Genomic DNA, 20,136 nt, shown 5'->3' on the forward strand with positions numbered 1-20,136 from the left:
TGCAAATGCCGGCGCGCCGGATGTGAGATTTGTTTAGGCGCAGATGATTTTTTTCTGTTAGAACGGATCACAAAAACCTATCCTACTGCCGCTACAACCGCACGAAGCCAATTCCTCCTGGCTTCGTTTTGCTGGTCCTCTGCAAGGGTTAGTGTTTGTTGTGCTGTAGACGGATTACGAACAGCATGAGACGCTCCAGCTTGAGTCAGGGCGAAAGTATGGTTTGAGTTGGAGCGGCGCTCCGTTGTTCGAGCTGGCGCCTAGGAAACTCAACGTTCAACTCCAGCAGCACCTCATGAATCGCGCTGCAGAAGAGATGCTTGATGAAGCCATTAATCAAGATACATGTACATGCACTTGCCGCGTACATGTATCTTCGGATCCTTCCTACATGCTCCTGGACAAGACTGCAGCGCTTGCAGAGACCTTGGATTTGTTTGCAGTGCCGACAAGCAGCAGCCGCTGGCGAACTGAATGGGACTAAACTAGCACCCAAGCCCACATTTCGGTCAGACATCGAAAAGCTCACCCAGTGCAGCCTCTGTCTTGTGCAAAACTTGAAGCGACGGTGGTGCGGATGAAAATGAAAAGGGAACTGCAAGAGCTTCGCATGTTGGCGTCTGTACCTAAAGAGCCATTGTTGACCCATGCAGAACAGGATTTGTTTTGACGTGATCGCTCTACGGTCTTGTCGCACAGCAAGTCAAGGACTCAAAAAATGAAACACACGACACCACTGTTCAAATGTAACTTATACTTATGTTGCTACTCTAGTTCCCTGCGATGCAGTCGACAGCAAGCAGACAATTCTCGTCCCACCGCTTTGTGTAGTACGCGGTGACACGGCGGCCGTCGCTGCGCCACTTCTTCCATTCCGCCTGCTCTTCGGCTGTGAGCTTAGGAAACAGATCGGTGGTCATGGCATGGTCCGTCTCAATATCGTGCAGCGCCATTGATGCAGTCACTTGGTCGTAGCGCAGACGCTGATGACCACGTACGATCGACATCTTTCGACTCGGGTCGTTGCTGAAAACTACACGCTCTCCGAAGTTAACCTTGCGCTTGAGTGAGCGCCCAATGCCGTCCTGAATGAATCCTCCCTCGGGCACACCGGTCATGTCTGCCAGCGTGTTGAGAATATCGTACTGCTCCGCGGCATCTTCAATCACGAGGCCCGCAGCCTCACGCAGCCTTCCTTCGGCGACAATCGCGCCAGCCACACGCGTCACAGATTCCTCGTGGGTATTCGTGACATCAGCTTCTGGTGCCTGGCCGTGGTCGCCCATGATAACGACGATGGTATCATTGAGAATGCCCTCCGTCTCCATCCGATCCATGAACTTGCCTAGCTCCATGTCAGTAAAGTGCCGCATCTCCAGGTAGTTCTTGATCATATCTGCGTGCTTTTCACCCTCATAAAGCGCGGAGAAGTCAGGCTTGCTAGCCTTCGAGTACCATTCCGGACGCGCTTTGAAGGGTGCGTGGCTGGAGATCGTGTAGTGTGTGATAAACAACGGCTTCTTTGGTTTGCCACTAGCCACGCGATGACGCTGTTCGCTCGTCTTCTTCACGAGCAAGTCACCGAGGAGCTGCAAGTTGATGTCGTCATGAACTCCCCATTTGAACCCGCGGCGCTCGCCACTACGCCAATCGCCACGCGAAATGCCGTAGTCGCGCTCAGCAATTTGCACCATGTCCTCGGAGTCCCACACGGTCTCGTAGCCGTGCGTCGGAAGAAACACGTCCCAGTTCTCGAAGCGTGTCGGGCAACCAGTCGTGAAGAAGGTTTCGTATCCCTTAGCAGTAAACAATTGAGGCAAGCCCGAAAGCTTTGTGCCGCTCCTGCCACCAGTGATACCCGTTTTCACAGTGCTGTCGTAGGGGACCTGAGCGAACAGCAAACTCTCCAAAGAACGGCTCGTTGGACTGCTTGACCAAATGTTACGGAGAGCAACACCGCGCTTTGCCCACTTGTCGAAGTTGGGCGTGATCGTCATGTTGGTGCCCTTGAACAAATTGGACGGATCGTCTTCTCCGACAAGATAGCGCGAGTCTTGAAACCGGAAAGACTCGACCCCGATCACCAACACGTTGGGTGGATTCTCGGTCGTGACGTCAACGGTGAAAGCGAGGTCTCCTTGAAAGCCGGTAGTGCGTCGGTACAGTGAGTCGCTGCCAAAAAGCTCGTGCTTCTCGGTCGGATGTATGTACTCCGCTACCCAAGGTCGGTCTCCTTCAACACTTGTGAACGTGGCATCTGTCGGGGTCGGCTGGAAAGCGTGCGCGAATAGCTCGTTGAGAGTAGCGTTTAGACCGGAATACGCAACTAGGGGCGAGCAACTGCATCGGATTGCTACAACTAGTGCAGGCACGGCTACGAGACCCACGACGACGATGGCGACTTGTGCGGCGTGGTGATAGATCAGCTGCTGGTACGTCCGGCTATTCGAGAGCATAGCATTGTCTTCATTCTTGATCGGGTAATCAAGTTCCGAGCCCTCGGTGCCTTCTTCGAGAGCGACCTCCACATACTTGACGCCCTTGCCAGTCTTTTCTGTGGTCACCTTGGCGCTGCGTGTTCGGAAGTCCATCGGGCTCTTGATCATGTACGCCGGATTCCAGTTAGTCAGGTCGGCCCAGCTAGCTCTCGTACGGACAGAGGCAAAGACCGTAGCGGCAAACACCAGAACGGCAGCGCCAATATATCCAACCTGAATCTCTTCGGGAGAGATCGGGGCTGCACTGACGAATTCTTTTTCGTTGATAGCCATGATAACCAGGTCAAACGTGAATCGCATTTCGCGGTTTACCACGAGGAGCAAGTCCGCAGCAAACGGGACCATCATCGTGAAGAAAAACAACCACGACACCACAAATGTTGCAACGTTTGCAGCAGTTCGTCTCGGTACACATTTTAGCTCGCCTTCGCCGTTGAAGCGCTTGCTCACCGCAAGCTTCAGGGCGTCAAACCCCCATAAGGCGCACACGAAGTAGGTCGTACAGACGAAGTCCTCCAAGAATCCAAGGCTCAAAGCTGCGAGTTTCACACTCGAGGTAAAATCCTTCGGGCTGCTGTACATCGCGACCAGTTCTTTGAGAGCCACACATCGACTGGTGGAGAAGCAGAACAACACGAACGCGTAGACAAAAAGCCATCCAAGCCATGGAAGTTCCCCAAGGTCAGCGACGCGAAACATTTTGGGTCGACGGTCCCCGGGACGAGTAACCTTGGCCTCCGATGCGGTCGGGGCGCCACCCTGTTCCTCGACCGGCTCACGAAAGCGACATCGAGTCGAGTGACAGTCTCTGTTGTTATGTTGGACAGTTCGTTGGATCTCCATCGTGACTGATTTCTTTTTGCTTTCAGAAGCCGATCAATTCTCAAATGAAAGACAGCCGTAGCCATCGGCTTGCAGGATAGGATTGCATTTCGGATTGGCTGTGAGCGCGAGTTTTTTCTGTCAGAGCAAGGCTCTACGGCCGTCGATCGCCACAACCAGACAAACCAGTATTTACCCACGGCGAGCCTGTCTGTAATCACTGAATCATTGTGTGCCGTGAGCCAGGGCAGAAAACCTCAGCTTGAGTTATCTTGATCATGGGATGCGGTGCTGCATTGCACTGCGTTGCATAATCAAACCGTAGGCTCGAAATCCAAGGCCGGTCCCAACCATCGATTCGCTCATCAGAGAAACCTGGCGGGCGAACTAAATGTACCCCCGCTGCAGCAGCGAGCTGACCAACACAACTTCATTGTAGCACATTCTCGAGCAATGCGAATGCATCAAACCTGATGGTTCTGAAACGCGCCTCAACACTATTGTGAAGATTGGACCAAAGCTTATTAACATGCCACACAAATGGCAATAGCTCTTCGAGTTCTTATCCGATCAGATAAAGACGGCCACAGCACTTTTGTTCCTTAGCGGCATGAAGCGAGATTATGAAACCATCTCTGTAAAGTGGTGTTCGATTGAGCGATTTGAGCACCTGGTTACAATATCTGTGGATGCGTTTTACTACATTTGTACTTTCGCCTGACCCATGTGTATTGCCCCCTCCTCCAATCAGAGGTGCTCCTCAAGAGCAACCCGTTCCCCGCAAATCTGAAGCCTCAGGAGTGCGTTTGCAAAGCGCAGTAACGGCTGCGATTCAGTCGATTTTGACCTCGTTTTTGAAATCTAGACCCAACTTTGCACCTTAAATCTAACTGTCGCTATAGGATTTAGGGCTGTGAACCATCAAAACCGATGACTACCTTTTGGTCCAAAGACATGTGACGAGTACAATCAGTAATACCTAACGTTGTTCAGGCGTGGTAGCGCAAGAAAACACCAAGCGCAAAATTTTCATGCCCAGGTGGTGAATCGCCACGACTTGTCCACATATCTTCGATCGGACAAGTCACATACTTGAGATCGGCTGGGTCATCCAAGCACCACGAACTCTTGGCTTGCCACAAATGACCGGGACGAAAGTGCAACGTTAATACCGGTGTTGGAACAGGAGAAGTGTATCCACCGCCTTTGCTCTCCTTCTCAGTTTGATCTTTTGCGTTCGCAGCAACCCACAGCAAAAAGGCCTACTTTAAGTGCACAGCAATTTGGGATTGAATTCTATGTTTGCCCCCAACGTATCCAAGATTTTACGTGGCAATACGTTTCAGCAAAGAGATTCGTTCAAGGGAGACTCGAAAGACCTACGCTTCGTCAACAATTCACGATATCGATTCCAACCCGACTTCTTAGAGTTTGAGATTTCGCTCGAATCGTCAAATTCCACAATGTAGTATTCTACATACAAAAGCCTACCCATTCATATACATCGTTTGATGCAGCTGCGGCTCTGAAAACGTATCCGTCGCCCCCAGCACAGAATGGATTTGCCGGCCTACCAAAAAGATCATCCCCAAGGCTTGATGAACGATGACAACGATCTTGACGCCTCCGCACAGCACCCTACAGCCCTGCTGCCACGAAAATTGTGCGAGCGTTGTCGATCTTGGTTACGGAATAACCAAGAGTGCATGCACTCGACTCGATGCGTGATTCCAGCATACAAACACGGCATCAGTTAGGGAGGGATCGATGTTGAGCTGCAACGAAGAAGAATGTCTGAAAAAGAGATACAAAAGTAACGAGTTCTGCTTGTTTCATTCCACATTCAAATACTGCGCATTGCGAGCTACAATGACGCCCAGATGAACGCCCCACATCTTTTCAGATCACGGAGCTTCATACGGGATGACAAAGTCGTCTGGAACGTATCGGTCGCCAGTCACGGTCGCGTAAGTATCCAGCAGCGGCACAACATGCTTTTTAAAAGTTTCAGGCGACAGTCTCATATTGAGTCCCAACGCGTCCAACCTGTCGGCATCGCGACCGACGTGTGAGAAATACGATCCTCTCTTTCTCATATGGTAGAGTGTCGCTCCGACATTTACCCCCCATGCACGCTTTGGCCAAGGATCACGTGACGGCACGACAAAACGCGACGGAACCTTGCAGTGCCCATTTTGCGCCGCGAAGGTCTTCAATGCTGGCATTATGCGCTCGTTCCACACCGAGTCACTAGCATCCCAGGCGAAGCCCATCGAATCAAGAAGCGCCTTATCACGAGTCGATTGTTTTGCATAACTTTGACCATAACGAATCACTGCGACTAAATTCCCAAGGCGCACACCCCACGCTTTCTTTGGCCATGGGAGCTCAGCAGGCACAACAAACGATTGTTCGACGATGCAATGATCAAACACTTGACGATATACCCCCAATGCCGGCAGAATTTTCTCCGTCCAGTCTCTTTTGTAGACGTCCGTAAAGCAGAAGTCCATCCTCTCGAGCTCTTCCTTCGACGAAAAAACTTGCTTCGCGTACGCATCGGCACAGCGAATGTTGGAGACGCTGTGTCCAAGTGGCAACCCCCACGCCTGCTGAGGCCACGTTCTGTCTCCCGCGGGGACAATGAAATGATATGGTACGTCGGTATGGCTCTTCAGGCCGTAGAAGCGTCTTAGAGCGGGCATAAATACCTCCTCCCAGTGATGTTGGCTCACGCCTTGCACAAAGTTCAGCTTCTCGAGTTCGTCTGGGTAAATCTCCTCTCTGTAGCTTGTTCCTCAGCTGGCTCATAGCCTTTCCGAGTTTGTATCCCCACGCAACTTTAGGCCATAGAGAGTCACCGCTTGGGACGACAAAACAGGTCGGCACGAGTGTGTTTCCATTCAGTTCCTTGTACGTCCGAAGAGCGGGGAGGAATTTATTCCTCCGTCTGCTGGTGCTCTGGTGAATTTCCTCAGCTCCTCCGTCTTGTTCGTCACCTGCTTGCGTCGCCAGGAAGCGGACAGCTGGGAGTGGGGAACGGCCCAGCAGTGGTGCCTTGAGGAGTCTCGCCTGTTCTGTTGCCAACCACAGCATCGTGCTTGATGCGGACCAATTTCGACGGATAGGGTTTGGTAGATAAACCGTACAGGATACAAGTCCCTCAATGCAGCACCTCCAGGCACCGTTCTTCACAAACTATCCCCCATGAACGGTGAATCAGGAGTCCTCCTCCGTTCACCGGCGGACAGGAAAGAGGTGGCATGCTCTCCTTCGTGTGATCGACAGGTTGTCTACATCATAGTAGTTGCAGTCTTCCTGCTACTACCAGCCAGAGCGCTCGTCTTTATCTCGTACGATCATGATGAGAAGGCTCAAAAGTTCCTGAATCTGTGGACCTTCAGTGTGTTTTTATTCATCTTAGCGCTTGTTATCTAGCGGTCGGCTTGCATCATACAAGAGGTGAAAACTGTACTTGCGACAGAGAAGCTTGTCTAGTTGAAGAGGGTGCCTTGCGTAAGCGATCTATCTTGGATGAAGACAAAATGGTCTGTTCCTGTCGGACTTCGGGTCTTGGGTACGATGGTGGCAGTGATGATCTCCTTTTCACAGGTCGCTGATTGCTGTTGCGTGGTAATCGTGGAGCTGCGAGTTTTTCAGTCGACTCGGCGCCATTACGAGGGATTGGCTTTCTGCGCGGTGCTGCTGCTACCGGTGTTTCCTGCTCGTGCTCGTTCTCCAGCCGCTTTAGTAAGCGATCAGACACGTCATACTTGGCAGATTGGGTGAAAACGTACTCCGCAACCATGAGCCGAGGCTAGCAAAGTATTCAACAGGATAATACGCAAGTAGACGATGAGTGGCCACGGTACATATCAATCAATACATTGGCACCAGCACTTACCGCATACTCTTGGATGTCGTAGAAGAGTCGCGGAATTTCATCGAAAGAGCTGGCGAGAATGGGTCTCTGAAGCTCCTCCAGAATCGCGAGTGCGGTCTGAAAGAGCTGTTTCCACCCGTTGGAGATAAACCCGTCGAAGACTTGTACCACCACGTCGTACGAGAGCGCCTCCATATTACTGAAGAGAGTCATAAACCACCTGAGCAGACATGATAAAGTAATTTAGCGACGGATTTGGCAATGCAGCACAGTTTTCGCTAGGCCATACCCCGTAGCGACAATGCTGATGGGGAACTCGATGGCCTCAAAGTGCTGGGACAGAGTAGCTAGATGAATGCGTAGAAGCCGATCCATCTGCAGGCAGCATTAAAATATTCGTGAGAACTTGAATTCGTGCCCAATTCAAAGACTGCAGCCTTACCTGAAAGCAGCGCAGACTAAGATGCGGTAGTCCAGGTCCATACAGCCTTTCAAGCTCGAAGCGTGGCGATGCAAGCAGACTGACGAACAGCCAAAACGCGCGCGCCTCGTTCCAGTCACTCACAGCGAGCATCAACGCCGCGACATGGTCCATACCCTGGCAGTACCCCACTTCGGTGTCCACACTAGCACAAGCTCGAAGTACATTCTGCAGCGCTGTCCGCCGCTTCTCCACTGGAATCGCGACTCCAGCCGAGTTGCATACAGAGCGTGACGTTTGATCGAAGCTCTTGCGGTGTTGCCGTCGTGCTGAAATCCCAAAGGTTCGGGTGACATCAAGGCGGATTTGTTCGTCCCATTCTGACGCTGAGCCCGTTTCGCACTGTGTATGTATGAGATCATACGCCTTCTCAAGCTCCATAGACGTTGGCACACGTTCTGATGGGTTCCTGCGTTCGGTAGCCTGCACGGACTGTTCCCAAGACAGGCTTGAGGCTACCGGTGTCTCGTTGGCGTCAGAGTCCTCGGTGTCCGATCCGGAAGACGCGTCTAGCCTAGCACGCACAGCTTCAGCCAAGTCAGAGACAAAGACTCGTGTCCGACTGTCCTTCAGACACTCTGCTTGCCATCGCAAAGCGATATCATTATCCGCCAAAGCGGTGCTGCTGCTACTGCGAGACCGTAGCCGATTGTAAAGCTCATCCGAAACAACCTGCAGCGCCTCTCGATCCGTTGGTGTGAGAAAGCTGTCTGTGTGTCGAATCATGACGCTCCAACCGTTGTCTTCCGCGTGTTCACCGGAGGACGAGTTGTTGTTTGCTGCGGATCGAGCGTTCAAAGCCTCGCGCAACGCCGCGATTGTAGCATCCATCTTATCAAGCACTCGGTGCGCTCGGCATTGCGTCATCTTGAAGCTCATGGTTAGTTGTCGATGTGCAAGCGCAAGCTGGTTGGAAGCCTCCACTGAAGTTTGGGTCGGCGCAAATCGGTGTGCAGCTGGCGGTACTGGGAGCTCCATGGACGCAGAGCCGATCGGCGACCCGCCGTGTTGTTTCTGAATCGCTTCATCCAAGGCCTGCACATCACAACCAGCATCAACAGCTAGAAGACGTAGTGTTTGTTCTTCTTCCTGCTTGACAGCTAGCGTCTGCTTGGCAGTAGCAAGCACAGCCCGGATTCTCTGCTCAAGTTCCTGATTCTCGCGGCTAATTTTCCTCGCCTCACGAAGCTGCTGAGCGCGATACTCCGACTGGAAACACGGCGTGCACACGCGTTGCGGACGCAATGGAGCACCAGGACACAACGCGATCTCCAACACCTGTCCGCAGCAGCCAGCGCAGAAGATCGAGAAGCACAGTCGACAATGGTGGCGACGCTCACGCACCGAGAAGACGACGAAACACAATGGACAGTTCGCTGCAGTGGCGTCGTCTTCCCAGAACCGATCTGCGCTCGCTACCGGGTGATCTGGAGCATTATCGTCCCATCCAGGCAGCATCTTGTCCACGGTCGCCACGTACTCCGTCATGGCCGCTTCCCGGTCGTCCGTGTCTCCTTCCGTCCCGCTGCACGCATCCCACTCCCTCCTGCCCAACCACCACGACAATCAGCCTCCCATCACCCAGAAAGTACTCCAGATCGCCTCCTACATGATCGCTCCTGGGCCAAAGAAGCCTCCGCAGACTGTAAAGCGGCCGAAAATCCCCGACACGTGCGGCGTGCAGTGCGCCAGGTGAGATTCGTCCTTGGTGCTCCGACTGTTCTCCGCAGGTCCCTGCAGCAACGCGTCAGTGCCTAAGATACCAGAAAAACGAGCACGAAAGGCTCTATTACCTGTTTTACAAAGCACTGAATGCCCAGCAGTCGGGGCTCGTGTTCCTTGAGTGTGCGCACCACGAACGGGTCCACGGCCCGCTCCGACCCGTTGTGGAACTTGTTGAGCACGGACCCGACCAGCGCACTGGCGCGCGAATACCTCGCAGTAACCGGGTTCTTGCCCTTGCTCATGCTCTTCTCTGTCATGACCACCGCCACTCGAAAAGCCTCTGATTCCTGAGCACCGGGACGGACGGAGGGGAGCCGTTTAGTGGATCTTGAAACGACGCCAAATGTGACAAGGCGCATCACTTTTGGAAGGGGAGCCGATGAAGGCAAGGCATCGTACAGACAATGAGGTAAACGGTTCTGTAGGAGTCGGCCCAGTTTTGGTCAGCCGCCGATGTGGCACTCCAGACTTTCCTGCAGCCTTGGAACGCAGATCTGAGATCAGGGAGACGACGAGTACTTGAGCTCACGCGAGCTCCTATGGGTAGAAATAGTTACGTTCAAGGTTCACCATGCGCTGAGCTAAGCAAGCGTCCTGGTACGCTGTTCTGTTTGGATCGCAAAACGGGAAAGTGTTGAGAAACGTTGGGTTTGTCCACGATACATGCAACCACCCATTCACAACCGCAGACCTGAAGTTGAGCCATGCACCCCCACGTGCATGCTGTCTGATCTGTGTATTCGTGCAAGCACTTCCTCTCAATATCCTGAGCTGACTACTGGGTGAGTATACGTGTACTCTGCGTTGTATAGTTCTGAAGTTGCGTCTAGGACCGATTGTGTTCTCCCGACCAGGCTACGGATACTACTATAATGCATGGAAAGTGAAGTGACCGAGTGCATGCGTGCACCAGTTGCGGTCGCAAAGGCGAGGAGAAACTGTGTTTGAAAGATCTACACAGGTCGTTCAGATCTTTGCGAAGATGTCGGTATTGCGCATATACTGCCTGACTCAGCGAGGGACTTGATATTGGCGGGTTTGATAATGCAACGCTAAGTTGGTTGCGTTTGTTGTCTCGAACACTTAGTGAGAAATGTTTACACGTACACTAGAGCTCCCCAAACCATTCTCATTTTGCGAACGAGTGTTCGCTGCTCCACTTTATTAGGTAGAAATTATGTCGATGTCGTTAGCAACAGGACGGGCGAGGCTTCTCAAGCTGCCGTTGCGCGGCCGTCGCTCCCCACTCCCAACTGTCCGCTTCCTGGCGACGCAAGCAGGCGACGAACAAGACGGAGGAGCTGAGGAAATTCACGAGAAGACCAGCCGACGGAGGAACAAATTCCTCCCCGCTCTTCGGACGTACAAGGAACTGAATGGAAACACACTCGTGCCGACCTGTTTTGTCGTCCCAAGCGGTGACTCTCTATGGCCTAAAGTTGCGTGGGGATACAAACTCGGAAAGGCTATGAGCCAGCTGAGGAACAAGCTACAGAGAGGAGATTTACCCAGACGAACTCGAGAAGCTGAACTTTGTGCAAGGCGTGAGCCAACATCACTGGGAGGAGGTATTTATGCCCGCTCTAAGACGCTTCTACGGTCTGAAGAGCCATACCGACGTACCATATCATTTCATTGTCCCCGCGGGAGACAGAACGTGGCCTCAGCAGGCGTGGGGGTTGCCACTTGGACACAGCGTCTCCAACATTCGCTGTGCCGATGCGTACGCGAAGCAAGTTTTTTCGTCGAAGGAAGAGCTCGAGAGGATGGACTTCTGCTTTACGGACGTCTACAAAAGAGACTGGACGGAGAAAATTCTGCCGGCATTGGGGGTATATCGTCAAGTGTTTGATCATTGCATCGTCGAACAATCGTTTGTTGTGCCTGCTGAGCTCCCATGGCCGAAGAAAGCGTGGGGTGTGCGCCTTGGGAATTTAGTCGCAGTGATTCGTTGTGGTCAAAGTTATGCAAAACAATCGACTCGTGATAAGGCGCTTCTTGATTCGATGGGCTTCGCCTGGGATGCTAGTGACTCGGTGTGGAACGAGCGCATAATGCCAGCATTGAAGACCTTCGCGGCGCAAAATGGGCACTGCAAGGTTCCGTCGCGTTTTGTCGTGCCGTCACGTGATCCTTGGCCAAAGCGTGCATGGGGGAGCGACACTCTACCATATGAGAAAGAGAGGATCGTATTTCTCACACGTCGGTCGCGATGCCGACAGGTTGGACACGTTGGGACTCAATATGAGACTGTCGCCTGAAACTTTTAAAAAGCATGTTGTGCCGCTGCTGGATACTTACGCGACCGTGACTGGCGACCGATACGTTCCAGACGACTTTGTCATCCCGTATGAGGCTCCGTGGCCTGAAAAGATGTGGGGCGTTCATCTGGGCGTCACTGTAGCTCGCAATACGCAGCATGGGCCACCATAACGCTGGAATAAAGCACAAACTGTTGACGGGGTCTGCGTCCTCTTTTTCTGCCTGATAGCTGGTAGTATTCCTTATTTTTGACCGCCTAGTCTAACAGTCTCTCGCTAACATTTTTTTTACCGGGAATGAAGAGCAGTGCCGTTCACAGTCTAAGATCGGTTTTGCCGTGAGGAGGCACTTGCTACGCGCCATGGGGAAGGCGTCGCGGAGGAAACAACTCGACGAACAGAGAAAGCAGATTTTCGCTATCCACGGCGATGGTCGCAGCACAGAAGACCGAGCAATTGCTCGGGATATGCTCGATGCGCTACAGAAGAAGTTGGAAGACGACGCCCTGCGAGAAGATGGTGGAGTTGCTAGAGTTGAGGTGCTGGAGATGAACAGTATTGACCTGCTGTTCTACTTGCAGGGTTCCACTTTGTCAATGGCATGTATGTGGATTCTAGACGACCACGACTCACGCCGGGTATGAAGACACGAGGGTTTGAAAGTCATCGAAGCAGTATCACCGACGTTGCGATTGTTCGCATTGCACCAAGTTATCACGTGGAAAAAGAGCTGGTGATACTCTTCACGTTCGGCTTGGACTGGTGGGTAGTTGCTAGTGTGTGAGGCCAGTTAATGTATACTTGCTTTCTGACGGCGTTGCATTTGTATTAGCATCTCTGTCTGGAATTTTAGCGATGGCAAAATGCTCAGCAGTCTCGACGTGTCTTCACTTCACGCTCGGTCTATCTGTGGCGGGGCTGTGAAAGCTCAACACGCTGAGCTGGACAACATCGTCTTCGCTTACGCCACTTGTAAGTGTGTTGTGATGAGATGGACGAGGACGGACTAGCAGTTTGCTGATATTCCTTTGTCGATGTCGGTAGAACAGACAACGAGCCACTTATTCACTGCTTTGACTATCAGCAGAAAACGCTCACTCCAGCCACGACTCCAGTGAAGATATTCGACGTGGCGAGCAACTACGGCACGGGACATCAGCAAGCCATCTCTGCTATGAAATTCAGCCATGATGGTGGGCTACTCGCCACAACCTCGTGGGATTCCACGTGCATGGTCTGGAAAGTGACGCAGAGGATGAAGGCTGACAAGGATCAAACATTACCCAGTCTCCTCACGCCAGGAGCTAACGCGAACCAGGCTGTGCGTTTGACGCTCTTGTTGATTCTACCAGTCCACGAAGAAGGAGCGTCATGTCTTGACTTCACAGTGGATGACCAAGCTCTGGTGACTTGTGGGGAGTGTGTGGTGAAGCTGTGGGATATTTCTGAAGCAGCAACAAACAACCAAGAGGATGAAGGTGATCACGACAAAGCGGGCAAGACATCGCCACTAGGTAGTCAGCTTCTGGAGTGGCAGCAAGCGATTCCTTTCTCATTTTCCATCGAGTCGTCGACTCATCTCTTGGCATTTGACGAGTCAATGACAACGCTCGTTGCAAACCATGACTGGCTGCACTTTCGTGAAAGCGAGGAGATGTTGACTCTAGTCGCTCCTTCTCAGAGCAACGATGAGCTCAACAAAGCCATAGACATCAAGCAATGTCTCGAGCATATCATCGAAGAGATCGACCCCAAGGACGATGAAGAACCAAGATTACTAAATACCATCAAGAGTGGCCAAAACCAGAGAAGTGGAGACGAAAAAACGGAAAACGACAAGACAAGTGCATCTGGGGTCCTCGACGAGAGCAACCAAGTGAATACACTGACACCAGACGAGACTGGTCGATTGAAAAGGCAGTTCCGAAACATGGAGAAGTTCGACTTTGAAAGGCTCTTCACACCCGCGTTGTCGCTTTCGTTGGAAGCTGACGAGGCCTTCGACTCCATTCCTGCAAAAGTGGTGACGAGGATTCCAACTCGCCCAGACGCGAATGACCGGTTGACTCGCACTTTCTCAAGCTGCAAATCGGTACGTGTCAAGGGTTCTGTTATTCTCTACACGTTCTAATGCTCGATGGTTCTCGTGTTGTGCTTCATCAGGATGGAACATTCTCCTCTCATTCATCAACAATCACTGGGTGTGCTGTAGCTCAAGAGCTTGACCTGGTTGTGACTGTGGCGCTCGATAAGTCCATCAGATACTGGTCGCTGGAGCGAGGTGTCGTCCTGGAAACGGTCTTTGACGCGCATAGCGCTCCAATCACTTGCTGTGCTCTTACATCGCCAATCACTTGCGACTCCAGTGTATACGAGATGTTGCTGGCTACTGGTGGATCCGACAACTTGGTCAAAGTCTGGAGGAGGAACACCCCTGAGCAAGCCCAGTGCGTGTGTAGCTTGTCGGGACACAACGACACCATCCGATCGACCGCTTTCGATCCGAGTGGCATTTTCCTTCTCTCAACCAGTGAAGATACGACTGCAATACTGTGGCGTGTGCGTCCGTCCAGCCCTGACCAGCCGGAGATACCCATCGTTGTATCTGTGGACCGCTTCTCAATCGACATATCCTGGACTGAACCGCTTGCCAATGGCGCCAAGATTCTCCATTATATTGTGCGAACGGTACAAGTCAGCTCGTTTGCTGGAGACGGCAGCGATATCAAGGCCATCCCTGACATGGAGGTCCCAGCGAAATACCTTACCAAGACTATCGATAAGCTCCAGCCAGGCGTCAAGTATACGCTTCAGGTCGCTGCTGTGAATCATGTACGTTCCTTCTTGGTCGCAATTGCAACCTGAAGGTAGCGTTTACTGACTGTTGCTGCTACAGATTGGGCCAAGCGACTTCAGTGCTGCGACGGAGTCTGTAGAAACACTTGCTTTTGTTCCATCACGAGTCGAACGCCCAGTACAGCACGACCATCGCGAAGCCACATGTATCACTCTCTCGTGGTCAGCCCCGTGCCCGAATGGCGCTGCAATTTTGTCGTACAAGATTCAATGTAGGCCAGAAAACAGTGTGTTTGTCCCGCTCCGGGAACTCATTATTCCTGTGGCCGAACTGAAAGAATCCCCCGTTGAGCAAGAACATTCATTGACAAACACTAGACGCCCACCAGCATGTGTGAAAACGAATTCAACACCCGCTGCTCGTCACGCAAAAAGTAAACAAAGCGAGAAGACGAAGAAGGCGGGCAGCGCTAACAATGCTGCTTCATCTCAAGCACTTCCCCCTGCTTCAGCTGTCTCGAGAGTATCGGGATCGAAGACGACCTCAACGGTAGTTCAGCCTCTAAAGTCGAGTGTTACACTTTCGTACACGGTGGACGAGCTCTGGGCTGGTGAGGTGTATCAGTTTGTGGTGGCGGCTACAAATCGCTGTGGTCTGGGTGAGTTCTCCCGACTGAGCGACTACGTCAAAATGGACTGCATGGCGCCGGATCAGCCTGACAAGCCTGAAATCATGAACGTCGACAAGCGGCAGATCGATGTTCAGTGGGGAAAGCCACGCTGCAACGGCAGCGAGGTGCTACAGTACACGCTACGATGGTGCCAGGCAACCGAGGGGAGCTCTGTCCCCAAAGAGCAATCGCTCGATCTCCTCACACGAGCTATCGCTGGGACCAAGTACACGCTGACTGGCTTGGACCCTGGTTGTCCGGTACAAGTGTGGGTTTCCGCCTCCAACCTGGTGGACAACAAGCTGTTGGCATCTCTCGAATCCCCGCCAAGTAACTCTGTGTCTACCTTGTGCGATGTCCCCGACACCCCTGAAGCTCCGTATCTAGCTGAGGCTTCAGCGCACACCCTTCTGCTCACGTGGATGCCACCAAAGCGGAACGGCCTCCCTATTGACGCCTACAGCATTGCTCTTTACGCGGAAGACACGCAGTTTGGCGTCCGTGTCCGCACGCTAAGCCGTGAATTCACTCTACTACCGCATGATATGCACCAACCCAGCCCAGATACAACAACGGTGGCGGTTCTGCTGCGTCACCTACTTGGTGGCACTTTCTACAGCGCCACAGTGAATGCAGTCAACAGCTTGGGAACTAGTGGTGCCAGCGTCGCCTGTGTTTCAGTACAGACGAATCCCCCGACAGTACCCGCTGCAATCTCTGACGCACCTACCATATCGGATGTGACGCCCACGAGCGTCATCGTGACCTGGAAGCTGCCTGCTCATGATGGTGGTGCACCGCTGCGTAGCTTTCACGTGGAATACAGCGTTCGTTCCAAGAGAAATGATGCTCGGTTTCAAGAAAAGATGGAGAGTGGTGGGGATATCACTGTTCCTCGCGGACTCGAGCTACACGGAACGTTCCTCCAGCCGCACCGTGCGTACCGATTTCGCGTGTGTCCTGAGAATCGTATTGGTCGTGCGAGCCCCAGCTCGTGGTCCGATGAATTTGTCACTCCCAGTCTTGTGGAATTTACGGTCACTCGCTACTTCGCTCACCGGCCACCGGAAGAGCACGACGCTGCACGATACATCCAGCGACGATACCGAGCTTGGAAACAGGTTTCTGTCGATAGAACCCGTTTTACTGCTGCTCTTGTAGAAATACTTCGTCATTGGCATTTTTGAACTAAAGACAGACCAGTAAGAAGAAAAAAGGTGAAGGAAATCACGAAAAAGAGAGTAATTTGCATTCGTGCGGTTAGCTTTTCCGCCAACCTTCCACAGCAAGCAAACGAATGTCGTCCCACTGATGTTCGAGAGCTGTGGAAACAAATCGGTGGTCACAATGCGGTCATATTCACGGTCTTGAAACGTGAGATCCAGGGATCGGCAGTAACTCGCGTCTCTAGTACAAAATGCACTTACCCAACGTCCCGAAGTCCGACAAGAACAGTCCCCTGCGTCTTCATCCAAGAGAGAGCGCTTGCGCAACCTTTTAGACAAACTTTTCCGTCGCTAGTACATCTTCCACCACTCGTATGATGCAAGCCAGCCTCCAGGTAACACCAGCAAAGATGAATAAGCCATGAACTGTATCGCACTGATGGGGTTGCGTGCTGTCATTAAAGCTTTCGCAGATCCCGGAACCTACGAGATAGAGACGAGCGCTCTCGGTAGTGTTAAGAAGACTTCAACTGCTAGACCTGCAGCATTACCAGTACTATGATGCGGGGACGTCTAACAACCGGTTGATGACACAAGGCGAGCATGTCACCTCTTTCGTGTCTGCCGGTAAGCGGAAGAGAACACCAGGTTCAACGTTCATGGATCGCAGGGGGATAGTTAACACTACTACTAGTAGGAACGTGATAAGCAGCAGCCTGACTTCATCAGAGCCGAACTGCCACAGGAAATTTTCACCGTTTGCTTTCTAAGAGATCGATGAATCCTCTTCCAACCGAGTACACTGTCAGAGAGTCTCCAAAAACAGTGTCCTTATGTGGCCGTTTAAGTACGAATCCAGACTAAATCCGACTTCAACCAACGCCCAAGTATCTGCTATTTGCTATGAGTTCTCGGGGCCGCAGTCCTCTGCAGTCCGCGGTGGACGTGGACGCGAGCGAGAGCTCCCCGCTGCTGCCGCCCGGCTCGCTCTCGCTCAACTACAACTCGGACTCGGCTGTGTACGACCGCAAGGAGGACGAGAATGGCGGGCGCTTCTTCGACAGCGATGACAGCGACGAACACGAGGACTACAGCGACCTGGACCGCCAGTTCTCGCCCACGAGCTACCGCCAGCAGTCGGACTTCCGCCAGATTCCGCGCGCCAACTGGCATGGGCTCAGCTCGCGCAGCAGCAAGTTTAAACGCGGCGTGCCCAAGCCGCTGCCGGCCCCCGGTACCGTGAGCCACACCACGAGGCGCTCCCGCATGCGCACCATCAAGAAGCAGCTGAGGGAACCGCCCAGTGCCCCCAAGCTGCGCGTGTCCGCGTACTGTACGTGCGATCAGCTGCAGTTGTTCAAGCTGCTCAAGTGGCTCGAGAGAGTGGAGACCGGCCAACTGCCAGGCGGAGAACTGCATCCGGACGGGTGGAGGCACAAGATGTACATGGGCGCGATACACTCGAGCTGCGCACCAACCCCAGATCTAGCGTTAGTCATGCAGTATAGAGGTTGAGTTGGAGAGAATTGCTGATGGTGGTGTGACTGTTAGGGACGGAGCGCCGTACCAGCAGAAGGACGCCTTCTACTTCGCGTGAGTTGGTGCAGACTCTTGCTGTTGAATGAGTTACTGATGCCGGATGTGGTTGATTGTATTGTAGCACGGGGTGTGCGGTTTTTTGGGGACTGACGAGAGCAGAGGAGCAGGCACATTTAGTGGCGCTTGGGGTGTTCTCACTGGGTCCGGTGAAGCAGGTGGAGGTAGAGGATATGGACTACATGTATGGCGATGCGAGCCTCATCTGCAACGATGCGATCACGTTGAGTAGCAACCGCGCGTCGGAGAAGTTGGCGGTGTCTTTTGCGATGGCGCAGTCTTCAAAGCTGGATGTCTTTGAGGAGCGCGTGGAGGAAACCATCCGCGAGACCAAGCATGTGCCGCAGAATCTGGCGGCCACGGGCTCGATTCAGTACTCACAGAGCGATATCTCGAAGCTCATCGGTCGGTTATTCATTGAGGTAAGAGAGGGGTTATATGATCCTTGAAAATGCTCACCGCCTCACAGTTCCATGCTTTCTCTTGGTGTTGTTCAGCGGAGCGATGTGAACTTGAACTCCGACATGCTGGACGAGCCGGACTTCTTCTGGGAAGATGACGAGTATGAGCCGTTGTACAAGAAGGTGATGAAGTATCTGAGCGTAGACAACCGAGTTCAGATCCTTAACACTCGTCTGGACATTCTTCGTGAGCTGTATGTGCTGCTTGGAACATCACTGCCTTTATACTGTAGAGTTACTCATCATGCTCTGGTGTCTGTGAATGGTTCAGACTGGACGTGCTCAGTCAGCAGCTCGCGCACCAGCACGACACGAAGCTGGAAATGATCGTGATTTGGCTCATCGTCGCCGAGGTTGCCGTGCAGGTCGTGTGGAATATCCTCATTAAGGACATCCTCGGTTTCTTTCCACACTCAGATACCTCGGACTAGATGCACAACGTGGTGGTTTCCTTCTTAGACTGCAACGAGCTCAGCAGAGTAAAGGGACGAAATGCACAATGCTTACTTGATTAACAGTTTTTATATGAGGTTTTCGATAGATAAGGTAAGGCGCTCACGTGCTCATTTGGGCGGTGGGCCAGCAATACGAACAACTGCCTTGGTGTGCTTACGTCGCACCTGCTGCATCTGCGCAATAACACGGCGCGCTCCACGACTGCGGATACGACCATTGATGGACAGCAGTGAGTCCTTATCCTCCCTGTCAGACATCATGCTGGACGCGCACGAAGCCTGGCGGTGGAGGTCCTTCCGAGCGAGATGGCCACGGGCCAACCTTTGAATTTGTTTTGCAGCGCCTGTACGCTGTCGACGAGCTTCTTGCTCCAGGTCGATCGCTTTCTGTCGTTTTTCCTCGCGCAGTCTCGTCAACTGTAGTTTAGCACGTTTGCGCAGGAGGAAGCTGCGGCAAATGCGCTGGATCTTGACCGCGAATATCAGTTGCTTCTCTCGTCGTCTGACCTCCAGCACCTGCTTGGCAACACGCACCCGTGCGCGTGCTCGGCTGACCTGTTGGATGCACCGCGCTGCCTCCGTGTCACGTCTCAGCTTCTCCTGAGCAATGCAGAGGCGGGTGAGGTGGCCCCTCATCCGGGCCTGGAGCTGGACCACCGCAGAGCGCAGGATGTCCCTCTCCCGTCGCCGTTGCTGCCTCTCCACGCGTCGTCGCTCCTTCTTCTCCTCCAGCACATGCTGCAGCTCCGCGTACTTGACGCGCATCTGCACGGTGCGCACCGCCACCTTCTGCTGCCAGAGCTCGGCACGCCGCTTGCTGCTCTCGAGCGACAGGAGGCTGCTGTCTGTATAGTTGCCGGCGATGAACTCCTTGGAGAAGCCCACAAGCCGCGCGTGCTTGGGGCAGCTGAGCGCCACGTCTTTGAAGTCCAGGTAGCGCCCGTAGTCGAAGCCCGACGTGGTGCGGTACAGCGGGTGGCCGGGCGTGCGCGCAAGCACCTCGAGCTTGCTCAGCGAGCGGATCTCGCGCACGGCGGGCAGCCCGCCGCCGCACAGACGAGGTAGCGTCACGCGGTTGTTGTCGAGGGCGGGGCGCGTTGCCAGCCCGTAGCTGTTGAGCGCCAGCATCGCGGGTACTGGACTGGGTTACGGGGGCAGCAAGCGCCCAGGACGCGGTGCATGCCACCGCCGCATCTTATCAGATCATCACTCCGACATGGCTTCAATTTGGCCGACGCTGATTGGGCTAAAATTAGCCGTCCCGCGCAGCTTCAACTTGGGAGGAATCGTGTGGCGAGGCGCGTCTCACCCGACTCAACGC

At 53.2% G+C, this 20,136-nt stretch overlaps 4 protein-coding genes across 4 annotated transcripts; 1 reads left to right on the top strand and 3 right to left on the bottom strand.

Moving 5' to 3' along the window:
- Positions 1 to 770: 770 nt before the first annotated feature.
- KRP23_13316 (uncharacterized protein) lies at positions 771 to 3,080 on the bottom strand (the record flags this gene model as incomplete). The annotated part of the gene is made up of 1 exon (XM_067884011.1): positions 771 to 3,080. One exon carries the CDS (start codon positions 3,078 to 3,080, stop codon positions 771 to 773), a length of 2,310 nt encoding a protein of 769 aa, XP_067738635.1.
- Positions 3,081 to 6,771: 3,691 nt separating this feature from the next.
- Positions 6,772 to 9,666, bottom strand: KRP23_13317 (EVI5-like protein; the record flags this gene model as incomplete). The annotated part of the gene is made up of 7 exons (XM_067884012.1): positions 6,772 to 7,137; positions 7,225 to 7,423; positions 7,493 to 7,578; positions 7,646 to 8,962; positions 9,029 to 9,230; positions 9,294 to 9,418; positions 9,478 to 9,666. The coding sequence occupies 7 exons, from the start codon at positions 9,664 to 9,666 to the stop codon at positions 6,772 to 6,774; spliced, it is 2,484 nt and encodes an 827-aa protein (XP_067738636.1).
- Positions 9,667 to 12,032: 2,366 nt separating this feature from the next.
- On the top strand, positions 12,033 to 18,791 carry KRP23_13318 (Sporulation protein RMD1; the record flags this gene model as incomplete). The annotated part of the gene is made up of 11 exons (XM_067884013.1): positions 12,033 to 12,189; positions 12,252 to 12,432; positions 12,503 to 12,642; positions 12,720 to 13,762; positions 13,834 to 14,502; positions 14,567 to 16,258; positions 17,237 to 17,793; positions 17,855 to 17,896; positions 17,964 to 18,321; positions 18,397 to 18,554; positions 18,632 to 18,791. The coding sequence occupies 11 exons, from the start codon at positions 12,033 to 12,035 to the stop codon at positions 18,789 to 18,791; spliced, it is 5,157 nt and encodes a 1,718-aa protein (XP_067738637.1).
- Positions 18,792 to 18,923: 132 nt separating this feature from the next.
- Positions 18,924 to 19,943, bottom strand: KRP23_13319 (uncharacterized protein; the record flags this gene model as incomplete). The annotated part of the gene is made up of 1 exon (XM_067884014.1): positions 18,924 to 19,943. One exon carries the CDS (start codon positions 19,941 to 19,943, stop codon positions 18,924 to 18,926), a length of 1,020 nt encoding a protein of 339 aa, XP_067738638.1.
- Positions 19,944 to 20,136: the final 193 nt, after the last annotated feature.

This window comes from Phytophthora ramorum, assembly GCF_020800215.1.
Source record: "Phytophthora ramorum isolate Pr-102 chromosome Unknown Phyram_PR-102_s0017, whole genome shotgun sequence".
NCBI classification, from domain to species: domain Eukaryota; phylum Oomycota; class Peronosporomycetes; order Peronosporales; family Peronosporaceae; genus Phytophthora; species Phytophthora ramorum.